The sequence below is a fragment of the Carassius gibelio genome, chromosome A2 (assembly GCF_023724105.1).
Source record: "Carassius gibelio isolate Cgi1373 ecotype wild population from Czech Republic chromosome A2, carGib1.2-hapl.c, whole genome shotgun sequence".
NCBI lineage: Eukaryota > Metazoa > Chordata > Actinopteri > Cypriniformes > Cyprinidae > Carassius > Carassius gibelio.
In genome coordinates, this window is record NC_068372.1 from 14,486,428 (window position 1) to 14,509,442 (window position 23,015).

General features: G+C 37.0%; 2 protein-coding genes across 6 annotated transcripts; both read left to right on the forward strand.

Moving 5' to 3' along the window:
* The first annotated feature begins 229 nt into the window (after window positions 1–229).
* LOC128027291 (palmdelphin-like) lies at window positions 230–9,341 on the forward strand. 2 transcript variants are annotated; one of them, XM_052614754.1, is made up of 8 exons: window positions 230–310; window positions 2,639–2,690; window positions 3,040–3,120; window positions 3,219–3,337; window positions 3,735–3,849; window positions 3,959–3,983; window positions 4,085–4,201; window positions 4,938–7,866. In XM_052614754.1, exons 2-8 carry the CDS (start codon window positions 2,646–2,648, stop codon window positions 5,870–5,872), a joined length of 1,437 nt encoding a protein of 478 aa, XP_052470714.1. In that variant the 5' UTR covers window positions 230–310; window positions 2,639–2,645; the 3' UTR covers window positions 5,873–7,866. The 2 variants fall into 2 exon arrangements, with proteins under 2 accessions (XP_052470714.1, XP_052470720.1); XM_052614760.1 differs by lacking the exon at window positions 230–310 and adding an exon at window positions 8,511–9,341 and having other exon boundaries at window positions 1,699–2,690; window positions 4,938–5,813.
* A 637-nt stretch (window positions 9,342–9,978) lies between these two features.
* LOC128027305 (uncharacterized) lies at window positions 9,979–19,037 on the forward strand. 4 transcript variants are annotated; one of them, XM_052614804.1, is made up of 4 exons: window positions 9,979–10,111; window positions 15,826–17,848; window positions 17,938–18,026; window positions 18,248–19,037. In XM_052614804.1, the coding sequence occupies exons 2-4, from the start codon at window positions 15,934–15,936 to the stop codon at window positions 18,341–18,343; spliced, it is 2,100 nt and encodes a 699-aa protein (XP_052470764.1). In that variant the 5' UTR covers window positions 9,979–10,111; window positions 15,826–15,933; the 3' UTR covers window positions 18,344–19,037. The 4 variants fall into 4 exon arrangements, with proteins under 4 accessions (XP_052470764.1, XP_052470753.1, XP_052470742.1 ...); XM_052614793.1 differs by lacking the exon at window positions 9,979–10,111 and adding an exon at window positions 12,208–12,388 and having other exon boundaries at window positions 15,802–17,848; XM_052614782.1 differs by lacking the exon at window positions 9,979–10,111 and adding an exon at window positions 12,208–12,388 and having other exon boundaries at window positions 18,221–19,037.
* Window positions 19,038–23,015: the final 3,978 nt, after the last annotated feature.

Genomic DNA, 23,015 nt, shown 5'->3' on the forward strand with positions numbered 1-23,015 from the left:
CAAGTTTGTTAACCTCCTCAGATAACAAACACAGAGGCATAAATTCACAAAACGGGTGTGGGCTGCCGTCATTCACTTCAAACATCCACTGATGAGACTATAGCATATAAAAAAAAAAAAAAAAAAAAAAAGACTATAGCATATAGAGGCTGAACAACTGAACCGGCTCACTGGCATTTCATTGGCTCCAACACCTGTCAATCATTCCTACAGCACCTGCGCGCGCCTGAGCCATTAAATGAGCGCCGCTTGACGATTGCGCGTGAACTCAGAAAACCCTTCTGGATATCTGTTCGTCTTCATTTGCCTGGTAAGTGTGTTTCCTGCCGTTTCACTTTTCTTAGAGAGAATTTAAAGATAAAATAGTGTGAAGGTCAATTAACCCATCTCATAACCTACTGAACATTTGTCTAAAGTTTTGTATAGTTAATTTGCACATTAATCGATGTTCTCGACTCATCTTCAAATAACACTTTCACGGACCCTGTGGATTTCACCTATTATTTTAACAAGTCATTCAAAAGAGTTGGTCAAGTGTACAATTCCTGGATGTTTGTCCAGTCAGGATATTGTTATGGGAGCAGATGCCACATGAGATTTACATCTTAATTGACTGGTGATCAGATTAGAGGAGATTAGAGAGAAACTTCCTCTAGGATAAAACTGACAGGGAAACTGACCATGTGCAGCAGAGGCATGCAGAGAATACAGTATTTAGACAAATATATAAATATATCAGTCATTCACATACGATCATTTCTGCCAATCAGCATATATGTTTGCATAACTGTTTCTATAAACTGACAGAGCTAACTTTATCTGTTTGTTGGTAAGAATTCATCTTGTGCCTTTTTCACTGTAATTACACCGTAAAATGCAGTGCAATCTAATTGTGTCCTTATTTTATCCTTTCACTATTGTTTTGCAGATTTTTTTTATTCTCTGGCTTTTATGTTTTTTCATTTCAGAACAATTTTTGTGTCAGGGAGAACAGAGAGCAGAGACCTAATGGTTTGGTGCGCCACCGACCGTGTTTGATTTATTAGGCAGTGTACCCCTGGGTGGCCTTCTTATTTTTAGATTTGCCTGAGTCTAGTGGAATTCTGGAGCACAAGGGGTTACCAAACTCATCCATAGATCTGTAGATGATGCTTTGATATTAATTGAAATAATCAATCAGATAAAAAAAAAATTTTTTTTGCATAATGCTAAGCAAGTATAAATGTCAAATAAAGACTGTTCATTTGAACTTTCAATTCAAAGAAAGCTGAAAAAAAATAATCAAGGTTTCCACTAAATTATATAAGCAGCATAACCGTTTTCATGCATTTAACAAAATCCTTGGCTTGACGGTATTTCTGACCAAGTAACTGCAGCCTTGGTGAGCATAAGAAACTTCTTTCAAAAACATTTTTAAATAATCATACCGACTGTAAACATTTGAATGATAGTGTATATACATGTGTTAAATAATCTTTTTTGCATTAAAACTGATTGCATATTGATAATGTGTTTTCTCTTTTGATCTGTAATAGCACTTGTTTTTAATGTTAATTAAATGAACACTGTAATGCTAAACTGTGGCACTGACCAGCCTTATATCTGCAGCAGATGAGCAGGGTTGTGTTGAGTCAGCACTAGATACTGTCTATGAGTGAAACATGGACAGAGACAGGAAGTCTGGAGTCGGTCTCACATTTCCTGGGAAAAGAAAAAGCAGCCTGGGCACCCACAGACACAGGGTCTGCTGTCACTATAACATGACAGTTAGTGTAAGTGTTCTAGACACGTACTTGTGTGGGTCAAAGGCCTTAAACTAAAGTGTATTTAGCAAAGATATGACTGAAAGTGTATCAGAAGTAGGCTACATGAGGTGAATTTAAACTTATTCTATATAGTAACTGATGGTGCATTGCATGTTTCCTGTACTTTTCCGCTGCTAAATCTACCATATTTTACCCTCGTAATATGTACTGCAAAATAAAACAAAGACAGCATGTCATTAAATTCTGTTGTCTTTGTGGTTGCATACGCAAATCAACACGCAGCTGTTGCTTTATGAGGTCAGAAAGACTCAATGGAGTCAGCTGGAAAAATAATTCTGTAGGAAACACTGGTCCATTCATTGCTTTGCTTGTACCTTTACAATATTTTTTTATATTCCTGCATTACAACTGATGTGACAATCACAGGAGGTCATATCTGGCCTATTGTTAGAGATATTTAACTGGAAATCAGGTGAATGAAGCAAGAAGCTAGAGTACTTCAAGGGGCAAGTCCTAGCCTAAAGACTTACTTGGATGTCTATGAAACCTGGCAGTGTCTAGAAGGGGTCACCCACTCAGAAACGGGGAACCAAACCCTGTCAGGCAGATTATTTATGTTGCATCGCAGAGACCGTTTTACCACTGCTGCTATTCATGGAACCACAGTGATCTTTAGAAAGCAGGAAGCAAGTGGTGATGAATGGACATTAACTCATGTAGCCAAATATCAGTGTCACTGTGTGGCGTTTGACCTACATATCGCCCAGCAACCATTTGAGACATTAGACAGATGTCAAAATACAACCGCAGTAGTATGTATGATGATTTTATAGTGTCACATAAAGGATAAATGTTTCTTTTTTATTCTCCAGAGGCAGGATGGAAGAAGCAGAACTCTTAAAGGAACGCCTTCAAGCTATTACGGTAGCCATATGGGATTGTCAACTTATTTCAAGGCTCTGGAATGCTTAATTCTGATTGGTTAAACACTACATTCTGTCCATAAATATTTTCTAGACTGTTCAATGAACTGTATTATTTTAGTATTAGTTATAAACTATAATATATATATATATATATATATATATATATATATATATATTTTTTTTTTTTTTTTTTTTTTTTTTTTTTTTTTATAAAATGTATCTTGGTTTTAATTAGCTAATACTTATTGTATTCGTTTTGGTTTATTGCAATTAGTGTATTGCAACCAGTTACGTGCATAGCTATGCTAGTTCAGTGTCTCAGTTTAAAGATGTTAATTTGTCCACAGAATAAGAAAAAAATCCAAGAAGAAATTGCCCACAAACGGCTTGAAATTGACAGAGAGAAACTAAAGCTTCAACATGTCAAGGTACCTTCTTGATGTTAGAAATATAGTTTCCTGTTCATCAACAATTTTCTGAATTGTTATGGTATTGGATTTGAAGCATCTCTATATGTCTTTCATAGAAAAGGTCCATGAGAGATCTGTGGCTCATGGATGGGATGAACAGCAGTAATGCACAGGAAACACAAAAAGCTCTTGAAGATGCACAACAAACGAAACACCTCAAGAGCAGCATACATCGGTAAGATGAAAGAGTAAAGTCACATTTATTGTAAGGGTTCATTACTGTATCATTATTTACAGTGATTCTGAGTGAACATCAGTCGTATGAGATATTCTTTTTTTATATTGAGAGAAATATTTGTTTATATTGCATTCATAACCACTTAACATCTCATTGTTTCCTGGGTCCAGCATGTCTATGCAACAAACAATGCAATCAGAGTGACAGGTGCTTTGTCAGGGATGGCACTCTTGTGTGATTTGAGCTGGTAATAGAGGTGTGTGTGTGTGTGTGTGTGTGTGTGTGTGTGTGTGTGTGTGTGTGTGTGTGTGTGTGCGCACGCCAGGAAAACTGTAAGAGGACTGCATATTTAAAAAGTTTTATTTAAACAGTTATTGTAACAAATTCTCTGTAGGATAGAGAAAGAGATTGAAGCATTGGAGAGAGAGGAAATGAACATCTCGACAAATGAAGGGCTGATTCTAAAGAGGCTAAAAGCCATTGAAAAGTCTCCAGAGGATATCATTAAGGTACACCGCTTTTGATGTGGTTAAGAAATGAAAATGATCAGAGACCATGCTTTTTGCTTTACCTATTTAGACTTTATATTAGGACATGACTCTGTTTGTGTCTCCACAGGCAGCGAATGCAGATTTCATATCAGGTAATTAAAACTCCATAGAAGTAGGGACGATAAATCAAATTGCCATATATTTTTGTGTTACATTTTGCCATATTTATGATTATTTTCACTCTTTTTTTCAGAGCCGATCTATATTCATTCAACAATTCCAAATATGCTAAAGCCCAGCACACCACTATTAAAGCAGAGGAGAAAACTAAATCTGGAAACTGAAGCAAAAACTGACCAAACCAAACCTGGTAAACTGAAAGAAGACTTCAAACTGTACAATATACAGTACTATATTCCCATAATGTAGAACAGCAAAATAAATGTTTTAAATAGGGTTTTCCAGGCTAAAAAAAATCCATGCTAAACTCCAAGGGGTTCATTCATGCTTACCATAATTGAAGTTAATTAAAAAAGTTATTTTAAAATTATAAAAATTGTAAAATTACAATAATTTAAAACATTTAAATTAATCTTACCGTACCAAGATCAAACATTTTATTTGTTTTCCATCTTGTCTTGTGACCATTGAACAAAAGCATTTAACCGTCAACATGCAAATGTGGTGTTAACTTGAAACATTATTTGAGCGTATTAGAAGTAAATATTTTAGATCAAAGGGGTTTGGATGAAAAAAACGTGGGAATCACTGTTTAAATATTGTGCAAAGATGAAGTGTGTCATTTCTGTGACACCACCAATCAAAAATAAATAAATAATAATAATTGTTCAAAAATTGTCAAAACAGGTTTGCTTTGCAGTCCAACTGCCATCAGTTGGTCAAACAGATAGTCCTTCCTCCAGACTTGCCCCATTGGTTGAGATAATGTTTTAATGTTGTGATGGCAATATAGCCACGCTATATGGAAATGGACACACAAATGTCTTATTTACTGTTAATTTTGCATATTGAATTTGTATAAAAGAAAGAATGAAACCTTTTAAATAATTCAAATGTATTGCATACATTCCATTTGTCTCTTACAGCTTTGTTCGCCATGGAAATTAACGTTCAGAAGGACTTGCGCACAGGTGAAAGCCAAGTTCTCTCCACCTCCACCATTTCTCCCCAAGAGCTCCAGCAGAAAGGCATCAAGGTCTACGATGATGGCCGGAAGTCCGTCTACGCCCTGCGTACAGACGGCCACCAGCCAGGTGCGAATGGAGTGGATGAACTTAGTCCTGTGGAGGTCGAAGAGCTGCTGAGGCAGGCCTCTGAGAAAAAGAAGAGGTCCAATCCGGTTCAGATGGACCCTTCATATCCTTACAACCTCTCCCATGAATTACAATCCACCACTGAAAACAGGGAGAACCATGAATACAAGGGATACCAAGATCCCTATAGCTTTGACTTATCGACATGGCCTGAGCTTGTGTACAATGGTGGCGTGTGCTGTCCAGATGACGCGGGCCACAGACTTCCTCTCCTGCCAATGCCTAAATACAATGACAGACCAGACGAATACTATCATGACAGCCGTGAGCTACACAGAGGGGAAAGATATGCACATGGACCGTATTACAACCAAAGAGAGAACCACAGGGGAATGCAACGTTTGGATTATGACAGCAAAAATCAAAGCCTGTGTTCAGCCTACTCGGAGGACTCCAATCTCAGCATACTGAACGCCATGCCATCAGACGAGCCCGTCACCATGATCTTCATGGGCTACCAGAATGCTGAAGATGACAGCCAGAGCTATGAAGGCTCAGTTCGGGCAGAGTTGGTGATTATTGGAGATGGTGAAGATGAAGCGAGCAAGAGCTTCAACCGCCATGAGAACTGCAATGCCAACAACGCCTTTCCCTACTCTGCTGGACGAAAGGGCAAGAGAGACAGCACGGAAAACCCGTCAGCTACAGGTACCCCAAAGGTCAAAAAGGTCAAAAGGAGACACAAACACTGCTGTGTGTTGATGTAGTTTCACTAACACTCTATCAGCTCTTCTATGATGCAGCTTCTCACCAGACTGGCTTCTCTCGCTCTGCATGCTGGACACTGTTGTCTTACGTTGTGGTTTTGAGTTTTTCAGTGTCTTAACAAACTGCTTTCTATCCTTCATGTTGGCATCTGCTTATGTTTTCTTTTTCTGATAGTATGTGTAGAAAGACTTTAGAGCTGGGGTCTTCGAAAGGTGGTACTGTAATCTAATCTCAATTACATTTTTGTGGAAATATTGAATAAAAAAACAGTATCATATTAACTAAAATATACTACTGTTCAAAAGTTTGGGGTCGTTAAGATTTTTGTATTTTTAAATCTCTTGCTCACCTAGGCTGCATTTATTTGATCAAAACCCCAGTAAGAACTGTAATATTTTAAAATATTATTACATTATAAAGATTTAAAATAACTATTTTCTGTTTTGATATATGTGACCCTGGACCACTAAAGCAGTCTTTAGTCACTGGGGTTTATTTGTAGCAATAGCCAAAAATTCATTGTATGGGCCAACATTATAGATTTTTCTTTTCTGCCAAAATATCATTAGGATATTAAGTAAAGATCATGTTCCATGAAGATATTTTGTAATTTTTTCTATTGTAAATAAAACGTGAATTTTTATTAGTAGTATGCATTGCTAAGAACTTAATTTGGACGACTTTAAAGGTAATTTTCTCAATATTTAGATTTTTTGCACCCTCAGATTCCAGATTTTAAAACAGTTGTATCTTGGCTAAATATTGTCCTAACCTAACGAGCCATACATTAATGGAAAGCTTATTTATTCAGATTATGTATACATCTCAATTTAGAACATTTTTGACTGATTTTGTGGTCCAGAGTCATGTAACTTTTTTCTGTGATGGCAAAGCTGAATTTTTAGCAGCCATTAATCCAGTCATATGATCATTCAGAAATCTTTCTAAAATGCCGATATGGTGCCAAAGAAACATTTCTTATCCGTTTTGAAGGTTCTTGTGCTGCCTATTATTTTGTGGAAATGGTGATGCATCTTATTCAGAAATATTTGGTGAATGGAAAGATCAAAAGAACAGCATTTATTTGAAATAGTCAAAGATTGTCATTTCTGATCAAGTAAATGTGTGCTTGCTAAATAAAAATCAATTCTAATAATTTTCTATGATTCCAGACTTTTGAGCAGTAGTGCATGTCATTGTGCCTCCCACATTAAGATGTATGTTATTGTACATTTTAATTTCACTTGATACAAGTATGTGATCAGTACCGATTTTGAATGTAAGCGTCATAGGTATGAAACTGCATTCTGTAGGGATTATATACATGTTATTAATGATCATGCTTAGAACGCATCTCTTTAATTTTACATAAAATATCTATAATCCACCAAAGGATCCTTGAAAAAGGTTGAAGACCCCTGATTTAGAGCTTTACGTCCCTCTAGTGGTGAAGGGGTGGAAATTCACATATTTTTCAAAACAATACATGCAATTTGCAACCACTCTGATTTTTCACCTGCCAAACGTTCTATGCTAATACTTTTGACATTTTTGCATATTTTAACTGTGCTTTTGCCATTTGCAATAATTAGCATGACGGCATGCAATTTTCTGTGACGTACAGCCGTGCTTGCTATCATGGATTGTGCTTGTTTTTGTCAAGCATCCTCTTTCTTTTGCTTTGACTTTGTGTATATGAATGTTTTTTGAAAAGCATGACAGATGTCATAAAACTGACTGAATGAATGAAAATGTCTTCTTTTATAAAGGGATAGTTCACCCAAAAATATGTATTAATAGGTGTTATTTTTGTATTTATATAGTTTTTTTTTTTTTTTTTTTTTTGCCAAGGTAAGTGTGAATTTGTGGTCACTTAATTGTTGTTATATTATAAGAGCTGTATTAAGGTTTTTTGAAACAGTTATTTTGTGTTCCACAGGAAACATAGTACAGCAGAGATTTTGAAAGTCATGAGTAAATGACAGAATAATCATTTACTGCTGAAAAACAGACTTATTACAACGTCACCACCCACACAAATGTTGCATGAAAAGATAATCGACACAGCCTTTGACACCACACTAACTTAAAGCCATTATGGCAATATTTTGCTGCTATAGACTTGATATGAATGATGTCATTTAACAGGATGCTTTATCTAGAGAATGGGGGGACACTCCCACACATGACCCCCTCTATGTAATCTCTTCATTGTAGATTACACAATCAAGCCCTGTCAATCTTCAGAAGCTCACACAAACACACACACACTCCAGTGGTGGGCAGATAATTTGCAGTGCATGTCTTCCAACCTTAAGAGGCTTTTAAGAAGGCTGGGTCATGTGCTGAAACACTCTTATATAATCAATCTTGGGGATTATATAAATGTGGAGAGCTTTTTTTCTGAGGACAAAATGTCTTCATAGCTAGAGTTTATTAAAATTATCCTTTTACTTAAACCTAACAAAAGGATTAATGGATGAGGAAGTGCAGAGCTTCTGAGGGCTATCAGTGAAAAGCTGCTGGTGCAGGATCTGGTGTGCATCATCATGTCCAAGCTGTCCATAAACATCTGTTTGGTTGGGAGGATAGAATTGAGCAGCTAAATCAATGTCTTTTCTCTCATGCTCCCTGCAGCATTACAGATACAGATGGAGAAACTGGGCCAAACCGCATGACACACATTTGGTGGCACTCACACTCTGGGAACTTTGAGGCTCTTACACCAATTGTCCAAAGTGGCCAGCGGATCAAGGAACGTGAATCAACAGTCTTTTGAAACCGAAATGAGGATGCATGTGCTATTAACAGTTTTCAAGAAAATATTTCACCAAAAATAGTTTGTTAATTTTGCAGTCAATTCGGCCACATACCTCATTCAAGAGAATGTACCATTATAAAATTGACTGTTATTCCTTGTGAGGCATAAATTACTGTAATTTATTTCATACTCTGCAATATAATGGTTACTTTTCCTAAATGACGTATTCGGCAGACAAATGAAATCAGGAGCTTTTGAATTGAGAGACAGCCGATATTATGAAAGCTATAAATGAGAGCTATAAGACTGATCCTCCGAAAGGGAAAATATTGCTGCGATATGTCAAAATACTGCATGAGGCATCTTTCAGATGTGTTCTCCTTGTAGAGGAAAACCCAGAATGACAATCGGACTGCACGGTGAGTCTGGATATGTGGCTGACAGCTGTTTGAGACATCTTTATTACCTGTGCTAATGAATGAATCTTTTGAGTCTTTTGTTTTTACAATTTTTTTTTTTTTTTTTTTTTTATCAGATGTCCATGTCAAGGTCATCTTTGTGAGTCCTTATTCGAAAAAATTATTATTATTAGATAATAGTGCTTTTATTAAAACGACTGACACATTAAATAGATATTTCACCCAGAATGAAACTGATCACTTTTTCATCCTCAATTTTTTATATCTTCTGTGAAAAACAAAAATGTGTTTTTTTTAGCTTATATATATATAAGCTGCCATTATATATATATATATATATATATATATATATATATATATATATTAATTACATTTTCAACATTAAAGTTGACATTTCTGATATTCTTTTGTGAAAGTAGATTGGAACCAGGGATAGTTGTTGTTTATTCATTCTCATTATATGGAAAAGAGCAGCTTGTACAATCTGCTAAATATCTACTTTTGTGTTTCACAGAAGAAAGAAAAGGGGGGGGGTTGGTAACAACATAATGGTGATTAAATTGTGATGGAATCTTAACTTTTTGATGAATAAACACCCATAATGTTGTTTTTGGTGTCTCTAGCATTGCAAAACTGATTGTAGAGTGATGTGTAAAAAAAAAAAAAATCAAATAAATGAGATTAAACCTGATCCTTTAATACACTGAGCTTCTGTATTTGATTCTGTGTACTGACGATTTACAGCAACCTGTCTGATAACAGACGTCTGGTGTGAGTTTTTTTTTTTTTTTTTTTTAGTTCAGTGAGGATTTTGTGCAAATATATTTTTAGGTATATTCTCCGTAGGTATATGTGTCTGTGTGTGTGAGATCTGGAGCTTGTCATGCCTGTCAGTGGACTGTGCTGCCATTGGTCGATTCCCACACATTCAATCACAGCTGTGGCTTGTGTCACACACATTCACACACACACAAACACACACACACATACATGCACTCAGAGGAAGAAACGAGACCTTCACTGTTCAACCAGCTGACCTCAAAGCTCCATCACTGACAGTAAGTATCCAGATTCCCAACTTTTCTATTGATGTCTATGGAATATGTGACACATCTGTCAGTCTCTAGACGGAGAGATGAGTCATTGTACACCTGTGTCTGATGAAGAGCATTTTTATGCATCTTAAAAGAGAGTTTAAAAAGCGGTCAGATATAGAGATTTAGCAAATTTGTGCCTTGTGGTGGGAAGGTCTTAAATATAAAACACAGGGAGGAGAGAAAGACGATGCCTTGGTGTTACATTTTCAATTTGTTGGAGTGTATTCATGCTGCTTTCCTGTCAAGCGTGTGGGATGGTATAGCTACAAAAAAACAGAAGACAGGGAAAAACATGCAGAGCCCGAGCCAGTAAGACAGGGAGCAAACAGACAGAATATCCTTCACCAAACTTACTGTCGTTATTTTTACCATGTTGTTCTGCAAGAAGATTGGAACTGCATATTCAGGAATAAAGCTTTGGCTCATTCCCATGACACATCCAAAAATTTCATTTCAATTTATTTGCAATATAATGGAAATGTACATTTGCCATTTTACAGTCAGATCACCCAAGATGTATGTTAATAATAAGTAAACATGGTCTAAGATCATGTATCAGTTTGCACTTAAGGATTTTATGCATTATCAAAACAAATTTTGGCACTCTAACCTTTAACCCTTGCTAATTTTGGATTTTTTATTTTTATTTTTACTTTAAAGATGTGGATAATTTTGAATTACCCAAAAGTTTAGAGTTTGCATCTCAGCTGACATCACTGCAATTGAACAGATGTGGCGGGTGAGTAATACAGATTTCTGGGTTATTCCTGGAAAACATGATGACATGAGGATTGGTTTGGCTTATAGAGTCTAAGTCCTTGACTTTACTAATGGAGGATAAGTCTACAGAGATGGTAAATCAATATATCCCAGCATCATATCTAACTTTATTATTCCAAAACCAAATGTAAGAGATTTGTCTATGTCAGCATAGAGGATTCAGAGTTGAAAATAAAGCATCAGATGATAGATTTTCTCTTTTGTTTTCTGAAAAAGCACATATAAATGCATATTCACACGTTGTTGTTTTTTTGTTTTTGTTTTTTTTTTTTACATTTTTTTTTATTAGTATACATTCAGATGGTCATAATCACAGAATTAATATAAATAATATACAACCGATTTCTCATGTTTCATAGGTGCCATTAGGTAAATAAAAATATGGATAAATTCATATTATTAAATTAGCTAATAAATGTAAACGGAAATGTTTTTTCGTTGTACATATGCATATAGCCTATATTAACATGTGAGGATAATGCTGCACAGCGAGAGTGACCTTGCCACAATTATAGAAAACCATCATAAGGCTTAACGTGTTATTAAACGAGTTGCATTCATATTCATGGATCATCAGATTTTTTTGTACATAGTATACTTTATTAGTATGATGTTTAGTGAGTTTTTTTTTTTTTTTTTTTTTTTTTTATCATTGTCTTAGTAGCTACATTAAGCCACGTTAAGCGTTTTCTCATAATGGTTTTCTAAAAGCTTAATGTGTTATTAAACACGTTGAGATCATATTCAGGGCTCATCTGTTTATATATATATATATATATATATATATATATATATATATATATATATATATATAGATGGTAGGCTATACTTAATTAGTATAATGTTTAGTGAGATTGGTCTGTCGCTGTCTTAGTTCATTAAGCCACATTAAGCGTTTTCTTATAACGGTTATATGGGAAAAGGCTTAACTTGTTATTAAACGCGTTGTATTCATATTCAGGGCTCATCTGATTTTTTGTAGATAGTATAGGCTTTTATTGGTGTTTAGTAATTTTGGTCTGTTAATATCACTATTAGTAAACAACGTTAAGCGTTTTTCACGTTAAGCGTTTAAGAATGTACCTATATGTTCAAAATCTCATAGGAAAATCTAAGCGTTCAATAGTTGGTTGAGAAAGCGTGGGCTCAGAGGGACAGAACGATCTAGCTCAGTGGAACCAGTGCTGGCGGGGCTCAGGCATTCAGTTGCGGCGGTTTCTGTCAATATCCGCTGTTCTGTCCGCTCTGTTTCACTTTTGACAATCGCTGACGGATCGATAGGTCTGAACAGGAGTTCGTCGCGAGCTTGTTTTTCCTTCTTCCGAGTTCAACCATATGAATTACTCCCGACGCGTCGCCATTTGGTTACTGTCGTTATCTGTACAAATCATATATGCATGTGCGTATTGCGGTAGATTGGAGATGATATCCGTTTGGCTCCTGTTTTTAAAGCTGCTGGTAGGTATGAAAATACTGAAGCTATGTGCATCTGTTGCAACTGTATCTGTGCTTTGGGGAACATCTGCATGCGCAAGGCACAGAGGGAATGATGCAGGAATTCATTGTGCTGCGTTTGTCTCGTGCTTGGCCAAGTGGCCAGTGTATTTAAAAATAATAATAATAATTAACCGGTTGAGATGCTGCTATATGTCTCCATCCGATATTTCGAGATTGATTGGTAATACATTCCAAATCTGCTTGCAGTGTTAGTGCTGCAATGTACAAAATAAACACTCCGATTTTTTTCAAAAATCAAGTTCACTTCGGTATTGGCTATTTACCATTTACAAGAGAGGAGTTTGACTTAAAAGGATCATTCACCTTCACATAAAAAAGCAAACCCGTATTAAGTTCTGTGTCAAAAGAAAAGGAGATGCTAGGCAGAATGATATAAGTCACCATTCACTTTCATTGAATGGAAACAAGTTGCACTGAAAGTGAATGGTGACTGAGGCTGTTAGCCCTTGATCCCTAGTCCCTACAGTTTTAGGGTTAGCTATCCCTTTAACATAACAGTCACAGTAACACTTATTGCATAATAGCTGATAACATCATTTTGCGCTCTGCAGAATTCCACCTCTGGAAAAGTGGATGTAATATACAGATGCAACTTAAATTGTGTAACTCGTGTATTAAATAAATGCCATGCACATAGACTGAAGTAGTTTAAGTCTTTGGTTCTTTTAAATGGGATTATCTCAACAAATTAGAATACTTTTCGATTAAAAAAAAAAATTGTTGGCCTTCTGGAAAGTATGTTAATTTACTGTACATGTACTCAATACTTGGTATTACTGCCTCAATTTGGCATGACATGGAGGTGATCAGTTTGTTGCACTGCTGAGGTGGAATGGAAGCCCAGCTTTCTTTGACAGTGGCCTTTAGCTCATCTGCATTTTTGGTCTCTTGTTACTCATTTTCCTCTTGACAGTACCCCATAGATTTTCTATGGGGTTCAGGTCTGGGAGTTTGCTGGCCATTCAAGCACATCAACACCATGGTCATTTAACCAACTTTTGGTGCTTTTGGCAGTGTGGTCAGGTGCTATATCCTGCTGGAAATAAAATCAGCATCTTCAAAAAGCTGGTCAGCAGAAGGAAGCATGAAGTGCTCTAAAATTTCTGTGGAAACTTAACACTGGACACAAGCCACACTGGACAAGCAACTTGGGCTATGAGCTTCTCCACCTTTCCTCCAGACTCTAGGACCTTGGTTTCCAAATGAAATACAAAACTTGCTCTCATCTGAAAAGAGGACTTTGGACCACTGGGCAACAGTCCAGTTTTTCTTCTCCTTAGCCCAGGTAAGATGCCTCTGATGTTATCTGTGGTTCAGGAATGGCTTAACAAGAAGAATACGACAACTGTAGCCAAATTCTCTGACACATCTGTGTGTGGTGGCTCTTGATGCCTTGACCCCAGCCTCAGTCCATTCCTTGTGAAGTTCACTCAAATTCTTGAATCGATTTTGCTTGACAATCCTCATAAGGCTACGGTTCTTATGTTGTGCATATTTTTTCCTTCCACACTTTTTCATTCCACTCAACTTTCTGTTAACATGCTTGGATACAGCACTCTGTGAACAGCCAGCTTTTTTGTCAATGAATGTTTGTAGCTTACCTCCTTGTGAAGGGTGTCAATGATTGTCTTCTGGACAACTGTCAGATCAGCAGTCTGAGAAAAAAACTGAGAGACCATTTTGAAGGCTCAGGAAACCTTTGCAGTTGTTTTTAGTTGATTAGCTGACTGGCATGTCACCATCTAATTTGTTGAGATAGTGAATTGGTGGGTTTTTGTTAAATGTGAGCCAAAATCATCACAATTAAAAGAACCAAAGACTTCAGTCTGTGTGCATTAGAGATGGGCGATATATCGCATGCGATTGTCACGTGCATTTCGTCAGTAAAGCCAGTTCCCTGATTAGCGGTAAATCGCCATCACCGACTTTCAAATGGAGTGGCATTTCACAGACAGAGCCGTAGATCACTGACAAGCTACGCAATATCGCGTGCATTATCCCAGATGAATCGCCTTTGATAATGAACGCGATATTGCGTAGCTTGTCAGTGATCTACGAAATGCGCGTGACAATAGCATGCGATATATCGCCCATCCCTAGTGTGCATTGAATTTTTTAAATAGACAAGTTTCACAATTTTAGTTGAATTAATGAAATAAATTAACTTTTTCATGACATTCTAATTTATTGAGATGCACCTGTATTCAGACATCAGAAATGTATTTTCCAAAACCAGGCAGGATGAGTCTGGGGTTAATGGTGGTCACAGCACCAGCAGGCATGCATAAAAGAACATCCCATCTGCTCGATATGAGCAATAGATTTGTTTCTCTCTCACTGGATAAACTCTGGCTGATAGCCATAATAAACCTACAGCATGGCAGTTTGAATAGGTTGGCTCTGCTTCTACATGGCTCATAAACAGGACAGCCTCCTCAGATCTAACATGTTGCCAAGCAACCATTACTTTTTAGGGGGGGAATGCAAAACAGACTCTCTGAAATCATACTGTATCTTCCCAATGAATTATGACTATCACAGTATCATATGAAATGGTATTATGATCATCCGCATATAGTAAGCTTTGTATTTTATGCACTGAAGCAGCACAGAAGAAAGGGATAGCAAACTGCTAAATGATAAATGGGGAAACAAGAATTTATAATCATTTTAGGTAGGTCTTATAACAGTGCAGTCATCTAATTAGATTTTGAATTTATAAAATAATACTCAAGAATGAAGTGTATTTCCTCAGAAGTGCTTCCCTTCACTTTGTTTAAGCTTAGAAAGTTGATCGCAACTTGCCAAAGACGTATTTCATGTATATTAGAGCAGGGTTTTAAGAATGTTTCGAAAGCACTGCACATTTCGGGTGTCCCCCTTATTAAACCTAGTTGAATTAACTCATCAGCTCATTTCATAGCTTTTATTTAAAACTAAATAAGGGGTACAATTAAAATAGAATTGTGTTTTTTTTTTTTTTAGAAGTCTCATATTTAGTGGCTCTTCTATGAGGCTACTTAAACATCCTTTAATGTAGATTGGTGACTGTTTCAGCGCTCTTTGAGATTGCATGCTCTGTTAGAAACAACTTCTCATGGTTATTTGCTATCAAAGAGGTCCACCCACATATATCTCACAGCATGAATACAAGAATAGCTTGATCAAGCTAAAAAAGTGGCACATGCAGTTCTGCTAAAGAAACAGCACAAGACTGGTTCTTCTAGCTTAATGCTGTTGTATTAATTGCGTCCAGAAATTTCAAGGAGCAAGACTAGGAGAAAATTGCTAGAGTTTGAAATATTTAATGATCTCAGAATTTCTAAGCTTGGTGTTCCTTTAATTCTAAACAGATCTTTTCAATGTGACTTCCATAGAGAGCCACAGCTGGTGCGCGATCATATGGAAGTGAAGTGAATGAAGGCAAAAGCAGCTCTGTAAATCAGCAGCAAAAAGAGCAGGAATACTTGTCTGAAGCAGTTACCATGGACACCAACCATCTTGCAGAAATGGCTGATCTAACAGACTGTAAAATGAATCCTTGGTGTACAGAGGACCAGAGATGTCAATTCACTGAGGAGGTGAATGAATGTTTTGCCACATATTTGCCAGAGTGCCTGGATACCAAACAGAGCAACCCCCATGAAGATCTGGATGGGCAAGAAAACAAAGAATGTGATAGCTCAGGTGAATCTGATGGAAGCAAAGACTCCCAAGAAGGCATTACGGTGAAGGTCAATGAACAAGATGAACCAGATGCCAGAGAATCTTTGGCCTTTGAGTCTCATGAAGAGCCTCTTGTGAATGACAAACCAGAGGAAGAAATGGAAATCAACAATTCCAAGGATACACAAGAGGAAGAACACAATGAACATGAGGAGAGGCTGGAAGCACAAGAAGAATCTGTGCTGGAGCAGCAAATGAATGAATTGGTGATTTCTGAAGTCCCGACTGAATCTTGTCCAGATATGGATGGAGATGACCTAAGTGATTGTCTGCTAGTAGAGATGGCCATCATTTCGTCAGACAGTGATGCTGAAGAGCAGTGGAGGTCTTTAGATCCATCAGCTGTAGATAAAGAAGAGATTGAGGAGAACGGTGATCTCTCGAGGATGGATGAAGCAGAGGTAAACTCAGAAGACCTAGCAAGGCAGGAAGACAATGAAGTGATTGAAAGCAATGCTGAACTTGAAGATGTAGCTCTGACTTTGAACATTAATAAAAGTGAGATTCTAGAACAACCAGAGTGTTCCACTGAATGTGAGCTACAAGATATTTCTTTGGACTCTTCTGCCCATTACTGCAGTTTAACCAAGATTGCAGAGGATGAGGAAGAGCTTGGTAAAACCTCAAAGCACAACCTTCAGCGTCTGTCCTGTTCAACTTCAGAGCTCGACAAAAAGTTGCCAAAAGACTTCTGCGTGGTTCAGGAAATAAAGAGCGAGAATGTCAGCACGGAGCATCTGGATTTTAGGGTGGCTCGCAAGCAGTGGCAGAAGATGGAAGAGCAAACAAAAGGTCTGGTGCACCGGCCAGCGATAAGACAGGCATCTTGCCAGGGTGGACACAGCTTAATGTACAAGCCTGTTCGCAACATTGATCGCCCCAGAAGAGACCCTGACACAGAGAATCTTGGTCTGGGTGATTACCAATACACTCAATTCAGCCCCTGTTCAGAGGACTCTGGTCTAGACGACACAAGCTATAGGTCTCCTTACGATGAGCCAGAAACTCCAGTGGAGAGGGAGATTCGCGAAGCTCTCGAACGAGAAGAGATTTTCAGACGAGAGAGGGCAATGGCAAAGATGTCTGCTGGCGACACTATGCAAATTAAACCCAAGCCTGTCGTTCTTCACCACAACAGATCTGGGGAGAAATGTCTGATGTTTGACACACCGGAGGGCAGACCCAGATCTCCGAGACCTCCCAGTGCAAGAACTCCAACTTTGTCCATCACAGCTTCATCTGGAAGAAGTCCTACATTCCATGAAATGACCGCCAACAATGTCATAATACTTGAGCCGGATTCGTACCCTAGCAGCCCACGGAGCCAAAAAAAAGGTGGGATGCTTTCTCCTGGGACGAGCAGTTTCCAAGAATGGCCATCCGACATGAATAATGTCATTATCCTGGAGACCTCGAATCTCATCATCCGAAGTGCCTCGGAATTCTGCCTGAGCACTGCATGTCAAGAGACACAAGAGAGCACCTTTCAGAACAATCCCTTTTTCAAACTGCGCTCCCACAGCACCCAGTCTCTGGTGGATCAGGAGATCAAGTTGGTGAGGCAAAGAGAAGAGGAGCTTAGAAGGCAGAGAGCACAACTATATGTAAAGGAGAGATATGACACCATCCTCGTGTCCCCCAGCCAACTGCAGAATTTCACTTATGAGAAAACAGGTACCACATTTAACAACCATAAGCATATTTACCTTATTGATGTCATTACATAAAGATGTAGTCCTTTCTCTTATTTGGACACTTTACAGGAGATGTGCGAGCAAAGTCTAAGTCATCCCCTTCATCTCCATCTATGGCACGCAAAATGGACCGCTCAACTTTCTCCTGCGACCACAAGGTACACTATATTATATTTAGTCATGCTATGATTCAAAGTTGCAAACTGTAGATATTTTTCTGTTTTTCCTCTCATGTATCATTTATAACTGTCATGAATTCCATTGAGGTGTATCTTTCTGTTTTCCATTCACATGTCTTTGACATCTCATTTATCTGTGCCCATTTCACCTTGAAACTGGAAACTGCATGCAGTTTTACAGGTGAAGCTTTCTCCTTTAGTTCCCTGATGCACCTTACCCTCGAGTCAGGCGGAAGAGTGCACTGGCCCAGAGGTGGGAAGCAGGTATCTTTGCCAATCATCAGCAACAAGACTGAATTTGCCTAAATGAAGCATCGAAGCACAAATCAAGGTTCCATTACAGTATAAGCATGTGCAAATGGTTTTAGAGTAAAACATTCATTACTAGTACAAACCTGGAAAAATAATAGTTGAGGAAAAATATTAACAACTGATGTCATACCTTTAAAAAAAATGTTGGATGCTGGTATTTTCACTCTGAAATTTATCCTAGATCTACTTTTATATTATTCCAGATTAAGAATTTATACCATAATGTATATTTAAATTGCACTATGTACAACAATTACGCCAAACATTAAAATGTATTATTCTAATTTCACATTACATAACATGTTATATTAACCATACAGTGGAGAGCCGAAGCAAATAAAAATACATTTATCTTTGATTTAATCTGATTAAAAGTGCAATTTAAGACAAGGAAGAACGATGCTCGGAACGTCTAAGAGTATATTGTGGATGTACTGTAGCTTGCAGAGGTGTTACTGGCTTCTGTACAATAATTACATTGTGAGACTTTTAAATATTTTATGCTTTGGTTGTCTGGATATAATGTGCATTTATTCTTCTGTGAAAATCTTTTAAAAGGTATGTGAATTTTACTTCATAAAACTCATGTTTGAAATGTTTTAATAGATATGTTTCTTCCTTGCAGGATGTTTTCAATGCAATATTCTGTTCAAACCTCAAATAAAATGAAACGGATAATTACTTGTCTTGCTCTTTAAATAATTAGGTCTTTATTCCAGTTTCTGTACTGCCATATGATTCATTGGTTATACATACATCCCCAATTCAGGTGAGCAGTGAGATACAGAATGCTGAGTTTCCAAGCACAAAAACAGCAAGGATAGCCACTCTAAACTTAGTATCCTGTGGAAGCAGAAATGATAGCAATTGGTCAAGATGCTAATGCATGAGGTAGGCCTTGATTGTTTTTGTTCTGCATATTCCACCTTTTTCCTTTTATGATTAAAATTAAAGGAAGAGTCCACCCCAAAAAATTAATTTATTTCTATATGAAGATCTAGGTTAGTTTATTTCTTTGTTGGAAGAAATTTGGAGAAATTTAGCATTACATAATTTGCTTACCAGTGGATCCTCTGCAGTAAATGGATGCCATAAGAATGAGAGTTCAAACCATCACAACAATCCACAGTTAATCAACACAACTCCAGTACAGAAATGTATGTCTTGTGAACAGAAAGCTGTGTGTTTGAAAGAAACAAATTTATCAATAAGATGTATTTAAACTTCAAACTGTTGCTTTCAGATAAAATAAGAGTCCTCTATTCATAATATAGCTTTCTCCAGTGACAAAGTTGCCTCGTCTCAATCAGGAGAGAAAAATGTACAAATAAAGCACTATTTACTTGTTAAAACAGTTCTAAACAAATATTATGGTGCGGAGATGGGCTTTTACAATGGAAGAAGTATTGGACTTATAATGGACTTATTTTGGTTCGAAGCGACAGTTTTAAAGTTAAATTTGTTCAATGATGGATTTCCTTTTTATAAACTCACAGCTTTCTGCTCCGCAAGATGTAAACTGATGGACTGGAATCATGTGGTTTACTTGTGGATTATTGTGATTTTTTTTTTTTTTTTTTGAACTGTTTGGACTCTCAATATGACGGCACCCATTCACTCCAGAGGATCCATTGGTGAGCAAGTGATGTAATTCTGAACTTATCCAAACCTGTTCAAATGAAGAAACCTACTCAGCTGCTTCTTGGATGACCTGAAGGTGAGCCAATTTTAGCCAACTTTTCATTTTACGTAGAGTAAAGTTTAAACTCACACAGTTTTCATCCCCTAAATTGTCTGAGAGAACTGGAAGTTCATCCTCGTGCACTTCCTGTTGAAACAAGAGAGATTGCTAAACAACATGTTTTGCTTCATTTCACTCTCAGTTTGAATCATCTTACAATTTCTGTCTGAACCACAGGCAGAGGGAACGTGACTCAACACGCACATACTTCCAGCTGAATCAGATTGGAACTAATCACTTACAGTATAAACCAAAAACCTTGAAACAAATCAAATTAAAATACAATTAAATGAGTCTTTAAAACTTATTAAATGTGAAATAGTTACATAAACAAACCTTTTCTAATAACCCCATGGATGCTTTATCCATAGCAATAACTTTTCAAGGGTAAAGTTGTGATAATTCTTAAGTTGCCCATTGCAGGGTTTGAACATAAACCATTTCCATTTCCTGACCATATATTTAACCATACAGGGAATTATCGGCATCCTGGAGTAAACTTGTTTACAGCCAAACACATACCATGACATTTCATGAGCAGCGGAGATCGAGAACCTGTCAGAATCTCAGGAGGGCCGGTAATGATCTGATGATGGGATGGTATCAGTGGGTGCCGCGTGTGTCTGTGGATCATACCTGCAGCACATCAAAAAAACTCATGAGATAATGTCAAACATCATTTCAATTATATCATAAAAGTAGCATATTAAAAATGGCTTTAAAATTTACTATAAACCTGTGCCATCTTTCAGTACAACACCTGGTTAAAGTGATTTAAAAATGTATTTGTGCCTGTTTCTATTTAAAGTTTCATTTCGGCTTCATCAAGCTAGCTGTAACTATTTTATTCAGTGTGCACTCAGCGACCCTGTCATAAAATAAATGACAGGAAACGAGTCCTGATTGCTGAGGTCGTCACAGACACTTGTCAGTAAAGTGAGAAGTCAGAATCTGTGGATTAACACGCAGTGGGGAGGCCATAAAAACAGTTACCTGCCACACTGTATCTGATGAGACACAACCATTTGCCAAAACATTTTCAGAGAAGGAGAAATACATCCCTTTTGGAAAATGCTGATGGATTTCATGACAGGAAACTCAGGATCTAGAGAACTTGCACCGAACTCTCCAGCCTACATCAGTCAGCACAGACTGCAGGGGAAGTGAATCATACTGATTACATTTGCGACTGCATAAAACATGCTGCCGTCTTTTTGGACTATAACGTTTATATAGGTCTTTAAAGTAAGTCGTAACATAATGCAATAGTAAAAACTTAAAAAGAATACAACCATAAAGTGGTTTATCATCACCTTGGATGATCTCTCTGGATATGTCAGGCCTGTTGTGTGTGCAGCTTCAACACTAACACGACCCTGCCCATTTATCCACAAGTACACATCATCATCTCTCAACCAAACATCAAGATCTTCAGGGTCACATGAATATATCTAGTCAGTTCATTATGATGCAGGTACAGTATGCATTTGATCATGCTCACCATCCATTCATCCTTGGACAGAGCAAAGGAGGTGTATGCAGGGCCACTGAGCTCAAAGGAAACCCAAAGTCTGGCCCAAAGCAGAATAAGAAAGGAAAGAGCAGCCTGTGTTCACAGAAGGGTTACAGTATACAGGCTCACTTCAACTTGCCACATTTCTAAATATTTTCAATATTGAAAGACAAAGTAAGAGTAGAATGGCACTCACAGACACTGTACAGTGGGAGGAGCATTGGACGGGGCTTTCCAAATCACCTGAATTTCTGTCTTTTTGGCATTGCTGGTGTGAACCCTTTACATTAAAAGCAGATTTTGAACCACATTTTTCTTACAAAATAGTTTGTAAAGAAAATAATCCAAACCAATTGTAATTTATGCAAACTCATCATACAGTATATCATCAAATGATATTTAGTATGACAGCATTTTTGCTCATATGATATTGCTTAAATACACAAACAAAAAGTATATTATACTCACCAAGACTGCATTTATTTAATAAAAGCACAGTAAAAACAGTAATACTGTGAAATAGACTATTCAATTCAAAACACACACATACACACACACACTTATATTTAAATTTAAATTTAAATATATTATTACGATTCAAAACACACACACACACACACACTTATTTTTAAATTTAAATTTAATTTAAATTTGTAATCTTAATTTATTTCTGAAATTTCTTTGACATTTTTAGCAGCCATTACTCTAGTCTTCAGTCATATGATCATTAATAAATCACTCTCATAGGCTGATTTGGTGCTCAAGAAACATTTCTTATTATCGTCAATACTGAAAACCATTGTGCTGCTTAATTTTTTTTTTTTTTTTGCAGAAACCATAATAGATTTTTCTTCAGAATAGAAAGTTCAAAAGAACAGCATTTTTACTAAAAAAAAATTTTTTTTTAATAACAATTTAAAGGTCTGTCATTATAGATCAGTTTTTTTGTGCCCTCACTAAATAAAAGTATTTTTACTGACCCTTATATTTTAAACGTCAATGTAAATTTGTTTATACCATGTACTGTACCTCTATTTTGTTTTGTTCCATGTCAAACACTGAGAAATATCAGGATATACTACTGCTCTCACTTTCTCAGCAACCTGTCTGCTCAGGTATTGCTGGCAGATAACACTTGTATGGTTTGAACATGAATGGGGGGTCATGTCACATATTAGGACTCTGTAGGTCCATCACCACAAGATGGAGACACTACCTGAAACAAATCCCTGCGGTTTGTTGTAATCTATTTATTTATTTGCTTGTTTGTTTATTTATTAAACGAATGTAATGTCAATACGTGACTGGCCTACACATGTTTCTATCTAAACATCAATTATTTTTATAAACATGCACTGTGTCTAAAACATTTTATTCAAATGGCAACTGTGTCCTGTATCAG

Coding starts and splice junctions, on each gene's coding strand:
- LOC128027291 (XM_052614754.1), top strand. CDS start 2,646: ATGGAAGAAGCAGAACTCTTAAAGGAACGCCTTCAAGCTATTACG. Junction 3,121..3,218: donor TAAAGCTTCAACATGTCAAG/GTACCTTCTTGA, acceptor TGTCTTTCATAG/AAAAGGTCCATGAGAGATCT. Junction 3,984..4,084: donor GAATGCAGATTTCATATCAG/GTAATTAAAACT, acceptor TCTTTTTTTCAG/AGCCGATCTATATTCATTCA.
- LOC128027305 (XM_052614773.1), top strand. CDS start 12,266: ATGAATTACTCCCGACGCGTCGCCATTTGGTTACTGTCGTTATCTGTA. Junction 12,389..15,825: donor TCCTGTTTTTAAAGCTGCTG/GTAGGTATGAAA, acceptor TGACTTCCATAG/AGAGCCACAGCTGGTGCGCG. Junction 18,027..18,247: donor CTTTCTCCTGCGACCACAAG/GTACACTATATT, acceptor TTTCTCCTTTAG/TTCCCTGATGCACCTTACCC.